Source organism: Corvus brachyrhynchos, unplaced genomic scaffold (assembly GCF_000691975.1).
Source record: "Corvus brachyrhynchos isolate BGI_N302 unplaced genomic scaffold, ASM69197v1 scaffold220, whole genome shotgun sequence".
In the NCBI taxonomy this organism is placed as follows: Eukaryota; Metazoa; Chordata; class Aves; order Passeriformes; family Corvidae; genus Corvus; species Corvus brachyrhynchos.
This window is the reverse complement of record NW_008236209.1, coordinates 7,137,457-7,148,951: the sequence shown is the minus strand read 5'-3', so window position 1 is coordinate 7,148,951 and position 11,495 is coordinate 7,137,457. Positions and strand designations below refer to the sequence as shown.

General features: G+C 38.9%; 2 protein-coding genes across 4 annotated transcripts in view; one reads left to right on the top strand and one right to left on the bottom strand.

The window, feature by feature from the left end:
- LOC103622885 (protein FAM122A) overlaps positions 1–7,669 on the bottom strand; it is a 28,020-nt gene extending 20,351 nt beyond the window's left edge. For both annotated transcript variants that reach the window (XM_017743159.1, XM_017743166.1), the window contains exon 1: positions 7,664–7,669. The gene's annotated coding sequence lies outside the window, so the exon portion shown is untranslated. The remainder of the gene's footprint in view (positions 1–7,663) is intronic.
- The window catches only part of LOC103622859 (protein FAM122A), a 16,110-nt gene extending 6,027 nt beyond the window's left edge, over positions 1–10,083 (top strand). The window contains exons 3-10 of one of the 2 annotated variants that reach the window (XM_008641884.2): positions 1,419–1,475; positions 3,541–3,584; positions 3,664–3,718; positions 4,146–4,238; positions 4,696–4,784; positions 5,426–5,487; positions 6,503–6,599; positions 7,712–10,083. In XM_008641884.2, coding sequence (XP_008640106.1) covers positions 1,419–1,475; positions 3,541–3,584; positions 3,664–3,718; positions 4,146–4,238; positions 4,696–4,784; positions 5,426–5,487; positions 6,503–6,599; positions 7,712–7,871 — 657 coding nt within the window. In that variant the 3' untranslated portion in view covers positions 7,872–10,083. Of the gene's footprint in view, positions 1–1,418; positions 1,476–3,540; positions 3,585–3,663; positions 3,719–4,145; positions 4,239–4,695; positions 4,785–5,422; positions 5,488–6,502; positions 6,600–7,711 lie in introns of both variants that reach the window. The other variant, XM_008641876.2, reaches the window with a different exon arrangement.
- Positions 10,084–11,495: the final 1,412 nt, after the last annotated feature.

Below are 11,495 nucleotides of genomic sequence, written 5' to 3'. Positions count from 1 at the left end.
TGCACTATTGTCCAAATCCTTTTCTCTGTGTGAGAATCAAGGTCAACTCAAGGTCTGCACTGGCTGGTGCAGCTTGGAGGAATTTTTATTAGGTGCACAGGATTTTTGGGAACCCAGTATAATAGTAAAGCTGACCTAAACTGGACTTTAAAAGTAGCAAATCAAGATATTATAGCTGTTAGACTTTAGTACTATATATTACGATGACTGAATTCTGGCACAAATGTTAGTCATCCCCTGTGTGAGCCTGATAGGCTGAATTCTTTTGTGAGAAGAAGGGTGTGATGTCTTCGTGTTTGTTTTTTTATAAGGAGGGTTCTGGATGTATGAAGCATTAATAGTCCGTGTTAACTTACCCTGTCAGGCAGCAAAATCTTTGTATTCTCTGTGGCACTGATTAGAAAATGGTGCAGTAACAGTTAACTGAATGTTTGTTAGTTGTCCAGCTTCAATCTTCTGATGATTTGTGAAGCAGATGAAGCCTTATAATGAATGAAGTATAAAAACACCTATAATAATGCAAACCTTACTTGATGAACACATCCATTTTAAAAAGACACTTTATTTTTTGGAACGATTGTCATCTTACAGAGAAGTTAAACCTCCGTTCAAGGCTTCAGCTTAGAATTTTTGTTCCCTGAATGGCTATGACGTAAATCAACTGAGGGTTAACCGTATGAGAGATGGGAAATGTATGCAAGAAAATTATATTTTGAGAAAATAATCACTTTAAATTATTTGGGTTTGGGTGTGCAGTTTTAGATTATAGCATTCCAGTGAGATCTTGGTGCAAATCTGTCAGCATTAACAGAAGACCATTTTTAGTGGCGTTTTCTCTGATTTCACCCAAATTGGTGAAGTGCTTGAGAAACCATAAAGGAAGTGTTTAACTCTTTGTTAGCCTTCTAATAGCTGATTTTTTTCACCTGTCAAAGTACTCATTTATAGGCAGACAACAACCCAGGAACCTTTTTGTACAATGTGTTGTTTTGGCTTTGTATTTTTAAAGGATCTATTGGGGAGCTTTCTGGATCACTTAAATGAAAATAAATATTCTGAATCCCATAAAGGAAAATATTTACGTCAACGTATATATACTAGGGCTGACAGTGTGCTAGTGAAAAGCAGCTCCATTCTGTGGGGAAGGCTGTCAGTTCTAGTTGCCTGGAAATGGAATGGAAGCTAGGCTGATACCAATTAGCATCTGTGAGGTTACAAAGCAGTATAATGGGGAAATACATCTTAACATGTTCTTGCAAGTAAGTGATGTAGTTTATATATACACTGAGAATGTTATAAATTATTTTTTTTAATTACTTTTTTTTTTAGTTTGAGGCAGCACTACTTTACTAACATTCCTGTGGCACCTTTCCCTCCCTTCTGCTGTACTTTCAATTGTATATGACTTTGTTTTGCAGTTTGTGCCATCATCTCCTATCCGTATTCCTAGCAGCCGTCTTCATCAAATCAAACAAGTAAGCACAGATTCTTCTAAATGAGTTTTTTATAGGTGTCTGGGTTTTTTTGCGGTTGATATGTGATGTCCTTCAACTGGCTGTAGATTTTATTTTCAAACTGCCTGCCCAGTTCCACATTTCATGAAGCAAAATGCATCTTACAGCAAGGAGAAGATTTAACCAGAGAAAGGATTCTTAAAATGGACATTTTAGAAAGGAAACCTTTAATGTAAACCCTTAGAGTTAAATTTCACCAAGTTTTTGGCAGCAATGCCAGCATAAATATTCGGGGCCAATAACAAAGTGTTCTTTAACTTGTGTTGGCACAAGACTTTTGTGCAGCTAGAAAATGAGCAGGATAAGGAGGCACTCTGGCTGAAAAATAGTCTGTACTCTTCTGGCTGGGCTATTTTTCATCTGTATAATTTTCTTATCCAGATCCCTGTACTTGTGCTGTCACAGCACGAATGGAGGGGGAAGGGCACCAGAGCAAACACTTGGGAAGGGGGGTAGTGTGGGGAATATCTGAGCAGGCTCAAATAGCTCTGCTCCCAGCCAGCACACCGCAGGCTGAAGACTTTAAAATCAACAAGCTCAAACTCTTGTGTCTCCTTCATTTTGTATCTCCACTTTTTGACAGTAGAATGGTTATAAAATTAGCTTGAAGATGCTTAATTTTTTTAAAATTTTGTTTTTTCACTGGCTAGTTGTCAATGGATAGGCTTGATTTTTAAAGGGTCAAAAGTTAAGAAAATGATTTAATGCTTCAGACAGCATTTTTAGGCTGTGTTGCCTGAGTGGTGGAAGGCACTTGTGCTTCCCACCTCGGTTATTTCAGGTAGTTGCACAGTAAACCTGAAGAAAATAACTGCTTGCTATCATTATGTAAATAATCTACTGGTTTAAATAGACTCTGAAGTGCTCGGGTCAGTTGTACAGCTCTTTTCATCAATACAAAAAGTCTTAGGTTTAACATGTAATCATAAATTAACAGAATCATAACAGAATCATAAATTAGTTTGTGTTGAAAGGGACCTTTAAAGGTCGGTCCAACCCCCCTGCAAGTGAGCAGGGAGATATAATGAAAAATATGCTGAGAGCAAAGGAATGAACTATTATGGCTCTGCTCTATTACATGAAGTAAAATTTGATGATTCAATCTTCTGGAAAATGCTTCTGCATTCATGGTTTTGCCATCCGTTTATTAAAGCAAAAAGTGTAACTTCCTAATTTGTGTTTGAGCATTAGATTCACTAGTTGGAATTAATTCCATGTCCTGTGTACTCACTGAGAACCTGTGTGATTTACTTCTGATCTCTTTCAAATCTGAGCAAATTATCACACAGGTGAAGTAGGTTAGACTCTTCCTACTTATGATGAGGATTGTGAAGATGTTTAGTTGAACTTTTACTCTTGATTTAGGGAATCTACTCATTCACTGAACAGACTGGGTCACATTTAGGTGAATGGTGTCTGCCTAAGAAGAGATTGAGTCATGTTTGTACTTGGTGTTAATGTTTAGTTTAATTTTACATATTTGATCCATTTTAATAATACTTTATGGAGTTTTTTTTAGAAAAAAACCTCACTGAATCCTGAATTCATTGTGTGCAATGCAGTGTATTCCAAGTGAGATGCTGACAAGTGTCTAGTTAGTCACTAATCCATAGAGTAAGGTAAGAATCCAGCCATGTTTTTGAGGTTTATCTGTTCTAGTGCCCCCTTTGTAAAATGATATTACTCAAGACTGCATAAAGACACTCTGGCTTGTGCAGAATTTCTGGTTCATACTATCATTATTCAGTTTTGTAGCTACCTCTTGGTTAGTAATGAAAATAAGGCTGCTTGGGAAACAACCAGCTCACATAAACACTTCTTACTTGATGGTCTCTCTTGCTACATCTCTTTCTCATCCTCTCCTCCTTGCTCCTTCTCATGGAGTGAGAACTTGAGGTTATTGTCGCTTAACCGAGTTGATTTATATTTTCCACATGCCAAAGTGAAGTGAAACCACAGCTTTTCTGATTTGCTGGAACAAAGTGCTTTTTTTTTGACCTTACTTCTTCATGTGTTAACCTTTTAGGAAGAAGGAATGAATTTGCTGAACAGGGAAACCGTTCGTGAAAGGTGAGTGCTAAGGCAAAGTAGAACAGTCGCTGCAGCCGTCTATGGGCCCGGGACAATACATTTCTTTTTTTCTTTATAGAGAAGTGCAAGTAGCAATGCAGATGAGCCACTCATGGGAGGAGAGCTTGAGCCTGGTAATGCATTCATGCTTTAATTTGTGTTTCTATCATCAGTATCAGGACACTAGAGACTCTCTCATGTCAACATTTCCTTTGATAGTTTGACCTACAATTAAGGTGTTAGTATAGCACTGCTTTTGATCTGCAATTTTTCACACTAAAAAGGCATAGAATTATCAGTTGTTCAAGGTACATGTGGATTCCTTGGGATGCTATGTCAAAAGGAAATTGCATGGATGTCTGCCTGTTCAAATTTTCTTCCATGTTCTGATACTCTCCATGTAATGTTTAAGGGGGGTTTTTTTGTTGTTAAACATAAGCTCATAAATGGCTGCCTAAAAATTGTTGATATGATGGAGGATAACTTTGGAATTTCACACCAAACAGTCCTTTTCTTGTTAAGGTACCTGCTCATAAGATTAATTGTGTGTACTGTTTACAGAGTGACAATGATTTTGAAAAATCACTATCACCAAAGCAAGTAGACTTTGTTCCAGTTTCACCAGCTCCTTCACCTACACGAGGAATAGGGAAGGTGAGCAAAATGTGATAATGATGGTTTTATCTTAAGTAGAGCTAAATAAATTCAACCAAATTAGTAGCAAAAGATTCAGCCACCTGCTCCTTTCTACCTCAGCTGCAAACAAGAAACTAGAGAGTAAATAAAACCCCCTAAAACCCCAAACCAGAAAATACCAGCTGCTCATCTTGTGGGTGTGAATTTCTGTGGAGTGTTCAGCTGTTGTGCTGTGGTTAATAAAAAACAAATAAGTCTGTTTAACCAGAGTACAGTGAAATAAATCTGCATGAAAATGGAATCTGTCCAATTTTAATTTTTTTTTTCTCAGTAGCAAAAAGTGATGTCTCAGTATACCCAGTGACTGCTTGCTGAAACTAATTCTGGGTTGTTTATTTCTCTGCAGTTAAGCGTCAATTGTTACCACATGGGAATGATACAGTATTTATAATAACACAAACTCTTTTCCTCTCAGCAATGTTTCTCACCATCTTTGCAAAGTCTGGTGAGCAGCAGTGGGTTGCCTCCAAGTCCCAGCCCAAGTCCAACAAGGAGATTTTCAAGGTAAGTCACCAGATCATATCAATGATAGAAAATTGGCATAGCTTGTTCACAGTAGGCATTTGAAATACCAGAATTTGTTATATCCATAATTGATTTCTGAGCACAAACACAACTTCATATACTCATGTAGACTTTAGATGGTGGTGTAAAGCATTTGTCAAAATCCTCATGTCATAACATTGGGAAATGGGCTGCATTGTGGCATCCGTGTTCCCAGTGCAGTCTCTATATTGCTCTCATTCACATCTTTAGTAATTGAATTCTGAGGGGAAGAAAACACAAACAGATTTAGGGTTTGTTACTCCTTTGAGTGATGTGGGCATACCATTAAAGTTTACTAGGCCCTCACAGTTCAGCAAAGCACTGCCTGTCAACTGAGATGTAGTCAGTGTCTGGATGTGAGCTTTTAGATTGCCCCAGTTGTGAAATAATGTAATTAAACTTTTCCTGCTCAGTTCTGTGCTTCCTGGCCTATCTTCAGAGGGGAAAAAAAAGAGGACTTCTTTTGGATAAGCTGTTTTAATGCCTATTTTCTTAGTGGTTTCTACCCAGTAGTTTGTTCTCTGAGTATTTTTTGATTCTTTTTTCAACTTTTCTCTTTTAATGGTGATCTCAGTGCAGCATTTGTCTTCTTTTAGCAGGAGAAGCCAGAGCCCAATTAACTGCATTCGACCAAGTGTTCTTGGATCAATCAAAAGAAAAGGTACAGTATTTAGGTTTGGCTAATACAATAGGCCAGCTTGTTAGTCATCTAGTAACTCATATAGCTTTCTTCATAATTCTGTCCAGTTGGCTCATACTTCAAAAAGTGACTAGAAATAGAACATACTGCACATAATAAAACAGACAAATAATTAAATTAGATTTTACTATTCCATAAAGCTTGTAATTCTATAATGCTAATAATTGTTTTGTTCTAATTCCTCCCCATTGCTGTGGTCATATAGATGTGATAAAAAATGTGATGTAACCTGCTTAACAAAACAGTAAATACAACTATTGGTATATTTAACTTAAACAGAAAACTTTGAAAGTCCTGGTTGACTGAAGCACACAGGTACTGTACATTTAAAATAACTCTTCAAAACCCAAAGCTGATGCCCAGGCCTGGTAGGCACCTTACAGCTTAATTAGGAAATGTTTCTCTGTCTTTCTGCATTTTTCTTCAAGTTTAACTTCTGGCAATTTTACTGCACCTATTTTTGTATCTTCAAGCTTCACCTTTATTACAGAACACCTCTGGCTCTAAAACAACTTTTAAACCACTTTCATCTGAGTTCTGCCATAGCTTATTTAAGCATATATCTATCCTCTCTTCTTCTAGAGTGTTTGGAAATCTAAGTCAATGGAAAAGTTTTGTGATAATCCTGGAGCTTGTTCTTTTTCTTTATTTTCAGCTTCTCTGCTCTTGTGGAGCTGGTCAGTGAACTGATAGCTGGATAAACTGAAACAAAAGGATTATTCTTCACTACTGAAGAATAAATATCTGATATCTAAGCCTTAGTTAATAACTCACTAAACTGTACTGGAGCTTGGACAAAATGGTTCCAGGAAATAGACAGCCTTTAAAATTTCAGCATCTAAATTCTATGCTCTACAAATGGAGTAGTCTATTATAAGTTTGAACCTCTATTCTGTTTGCTCTGTAGAAGTATTTTGAAAGTAGATTTTAGTTTAAATGAGTAGTAATTTTTATCACTCATTATCTCTTCCCAAAGGTGTGACAGAGATGGAAGATCACCCAAAAAGATTATTCCAGGGATCCACCAACATGCTAACCCCCGAGGCTGCACATCAGGCAGACCTTGGGGCATGGTAAATGCTGTGCTGTTTATTGTCCCTTTCAGCAGAAGCATTACAAATATTTTCTTTTTCTAGCAGTGATTATGCTTGAAGTTTTTTGTGCTTGCTTTTGTCTTTTTTTAATAGAGATATCTCACAATGTTACAGCATTGAAATTATCACGGTAAATAGGCAGCAATGTTCACTACAATTCTGCAGTTTCTAGGCCTGACTGATAACAGTTGAGCATGTTTAGGAAAAGACACCTCATGGATGCTAGCTTTTGGAGTCTGATTCAAATTGCAATCAAATATGAATGCTGATGCTTTTGGGCTGAATAGGGTTTTGCTTTTTTGCCCTTGGTCTTAGTCACAGAGGAACATGAGTCTGTCAGAAGAGCTGGGAGGAGATAAAAAGTACCTCATTAAAAATTGTGGTGATTGGTAATAGCAAGGGAGTTTGATCTAGTGTTTTAGTCAAAAGGTTAATCATACATAGGGTGCGCCCACACAACTGTCAAGAGTTGTTCACGGTAGTTCTGTCTTTTTGCTGCTCACTGCTGTACAAGTCACACAAGGCACAAGATTTGAGTAGCAATAGCAAAATAGATGTTTTAAAGGTACTTCAAAAACATATCTTTTTTGCACACCCTGTTTACAGTAGGGATAGCAGTTTGGGTTCATTTGCTGCATCTTGCTGTAGGAGATGGTAATTTTAAAAAAATCACTTTGCTGCTATCAGTGATGATAGATCAGCTATCATGAATTTGTGTCCTGTGAAATACGTAGTACAATGGAGGATGGACAATTTATCATTGGCTCTCCTGGCAAAAAGGCCTCTGGCTGTTGTGCTGGCCCAGGGCTTTGAGGATGGAGTAAAGCTGGCAGTGGATTGCTCGGCCTGGGACTTCTGATCTGTGCCCCATATTTGGGTGAGCAAAAGGGGAAATGGGCAGAGTGTCCTGTGTGTGTCTGGAAGTGACTGCAAGGTATGTAGCTGCAGGTGTATTTCAGATCATAGGGCTTGCTGCTCCTTCAGAGATGCACATGTGTTTAGAATGGCTTTGTGATGATTTGGGCTGGTTTTGGCCGCTTAACCTGAGCCAGTGCCTCGTTTCTCACTCCCTGGTGTCACTCTGTTTTCAGTCTGTCCTCACATGCCCTGGATGACAACAGGAGCAGTGCAGGCTCCTCCTGTGACTCTCCAGCTGAAGTTGGCACCAGCACAGACTCTCCAGTGTCGCTCTCTGACTCCAGATCCCCATTTTTACCTGTTGATCTCACAGCCAAGTTACCGATGGATTGAGAAGCAGGAATCTGCTAATGGACACCGGGAAACAGGCAGGATATTGCCCAGACTTTCTGTTGTGTGTAACCCATTCTGTTCCTCATAGGAACTTCCAGCAATGTCATTACTTCTAGAAAACTTCCAGAATAGTTCCTTGAGGAGGAATTCACCTTTCTAGTGATTTATATGACATTTACTACAATACAGAAGCATTTGGGCTGCAGACATGTTGGATGCTCACATTAGTCAGCAGCTGCTGGTTTGCAGTGGATGTGATCTCCTTGCCATGAGTTACAAACACTGTAAATGTGTCCTGCTTGTGGAAGACTTGTCTTGCCAGCAGCCAGTGTCCTCCCTGCCTGTGGAGGAGCAGATAACTCACATTTGTCCTCAGCCTAAAACCAATGAAGCAGCTTACTACTTGTTTATATTCCCAGAATGTTAGATATTTATATTTTTTTTCTTCTTCATATGAAAGGGAGAATATTGCAGGGGGGAATTATTATTATTATTATTATTATTGTTATTGTTATTATTATTATTGTGTTCTGTTATGATTGGCTCTTAATCAATTCTGTGTTCCTTTGAATCTCAGAAAAGAACAAATTGGTGAATTGTCAAATTTATATGTTGGATTTTATTCATGATCATGACTGCTGTTGGGACTAAATCTGAATTAGGTGTGGAACATTATTCTGGGGTTTTGTATCTGGGGTTTATTTCTTTTTCTTCCCCATTTAGATGATGTATTGGAGTGGTAGATGCTCTGTTAAAGGTCTTTTAATAGGGAAAAATAGTGACAATATTTGGAACAATAAATTAAATCCTGAGATTTTAGTATTTAGTACTTCAGGAATGCATTATTTTAACTGTCAGTATTTGTCCTCATGTATGACAGATATAGTGAGGAATCTTGAATGCCTTTTTACAGGCTGAGGCCATCAAACATATTTAATCTGTGTTTAATTTCCTGATGTCGCTTCCTCAAACAATGACATCAAGTCATTTCTGCTGTTGAAAACTTCAAATGCTGATTGGAAGCCTGGAATCTGGTAATCTGAGACATTTGAAGAAGTCAGTGTGTTGAGGCATCCTGATCTCAACTCTGAAATTCCCCAACCAGGAGGAAGAATTTGCAGACCCACCTCCTACGGACAGCTGTCTGGGATTTTGCAGCGACACCCTCACTGGGGTTGTGCAGCTGAACTCCCCCAGCTGAGTCCCTCTTTGTACATGTCTGTGCATCTGTGCTATGTGGTTTCAAACCTTCTCTCCATAGAGGTTAATAATGAAGCAAAATGTTTTATTTTTAAACGCTAAATCTTTGTAGTGTGTCATAAAGCAAGAAAAGTATGGGAACTTCCTTAAATAGGAGAAAATCCTGCCCTGAATACTGCTGTGAAAGATTCACAGAGATGAAGCTTTGACTGACAGCAGCCATCAAAATGAGAAAGGGATTACTTGGAGTGCAAAGACCTGGTGACATGAGGGCCGGTGACCCATTTCTGTGTGTCTTTATTGTAAAGAGAAAATAGAATGTATTTAATAGTCTGACTCTGTTCTAGTTAAGATATGACATGGTTTACTTCTGGTATCATTCCTCTTAAATTATTGTAAGAATCACCCTGCTGGTTGCAGTCCCTCGCTGAGTCCAGCTGCCCTTTGTCCCTGAGCAGACGCACACGGGAGTGCCTGGCTCTGTTTGCTCTCTCTGCTGAGGCAAAGTTGGGTTTGCAGTTTCGGGTTTGTGCCAAAGAGTTGCTGTGCTTTCACTCTTCTGTGGTGAGAGCAAGACTCTTTTTTAAAAAAATATTGCTTATTTCTTAAGAATGAACCTCCTGGTGTCTCTTCCAGTCTTTGTTAGAAGACACATCAGTATAGGGGGGTTTAATAGCTGAGTGTGGGTCAACTTGTCTCTTTTCTGTTGAATATTTAATGCCATTTTTCAAATAAGTGCCAATAAATGGAAAAATAAATGTGTTTTCCTGGTTTTGCACTTTTTTAGATAACCACATTCTTGTTTTCATCTGGGATTAAATGCTTTCTTTTAAAATCAGAATATTTATTGTAATTTACTTCTACCCAGTCTAGTTAACATATTCTAGCTAATGTAAAGTAGGTATTAAAATCTGCAGCACACTTGCCTTGTTTTCCTCGTGCAGTGCTGTCTTGCAGGTCTGTGACAACTCTAGGAATAAAGAAGAATAAAACCAAACATTTTTTAATACAAGTAATACGTGTCCCTAGTTTATACCTAGAGGAAGTTGTGGTGAAATAGTTTGGAAGACAGAAGCTACTCCTGGCTACTGGAAAGTACTGAAGGTCTTAACTCTTGGGAAGAACTGGGGAGTCTTTGTGTTTTGCTTTAATAGGGCAGTTAATTGCAGAATTATGGAATGGGTTGGGTTGAAAGGGACCTTAAAAACCATCTCATTCCACCCCTGCCATGGGCAGGGACACCTTGTGGCAGGCCAGGTTGCTCCAAGCCCCATCCAACCCAGCCTTGAACAGTTCCAGGGATGGGGAGTCCACAACCTCTCTGGGCCAATTAATGCTGTTGGAGGAGAGTGAAATAGTTATTTATCTGTATCTGTTCCTTCCCCTGCTTTTGCAAAACAGAAATTGCTTTGAAATTGTGGAAAAGCATCTCACTGTTTTATCTCCACGTCACCAGGAAGCTTCAGCTTCACACCCTGGAGTCCAGAGACACATATAGGGTTTTTTTCCACTAAAATGAAAAATTTTGGAACCAAGTTATGCTCCAGAACATGTATCTGGATGCAAGGATGTTATACAATGCACATAATCAACCCTGTACTTGTCTAGTAACTCATGCTTTTAATATTGCCTCTGCTTCTCTCTGGGATTCTGCCACAAATGGCACCTTCCAAAAGTCACACTTGTGTTTGGCACTTGCTTGGGCTGGTTGAAAATTATTTTGCAGGATTTGTTGGCAGTTAAATCAGATCTTGGGCCATTGTGTCTTCCTTGACAACTGATGGGTGTTTTTCTTCCTTCCACCTTCTCCAGAATGACACAGTTGCTGAGGGAACGTCAGTAACCGTGCCAGTGCTCAGGAGGCTGTATTTTTGGAATGAGCCCTTCACTGGTTGCTGCATTTAGCAGAGATACTAAATAGAAGATAGATACTTCCCTCTGGAAGAGAAGTACAAATGCCAGGAAAAATGAGCCTGTGCCTCAGCTAGATTGACTTGCATGGTCTTCTGTGTGTTGCCAGTGAGGCAGGTGACCTGAATGCTCAGCTGAGCAGCTGCCCAAGGTCCTCCTGAGATCAGGGTAAGAACTTAATCTGAAATTCTTTCTTTTCACCTTTTTCCATAAAACTTGAGAGTAAATGATCACCAACCCGTAGAAACAAAACAAGTCTCCAAAGTCTGGTGAGACTGAGATATTTCCATTTATAGATGTGTGCTGTGGTTCCAGTATCAGTCCTGTGTTTGTGAGTCCAGCCCTGCTATTGTGCAATGATTTGCCAATAAAGCGACTGGAGGGACCTCCAGCACTCCATGAGCTTGAGAACAGCTTGTGCCTCCCTTAACAGTCGTCATTTTAGAAATGTTCACTTTATGCTGTTGTATTCTTGCATATGTTGGAGTCATAACTCATTTACTTAAAATAGAG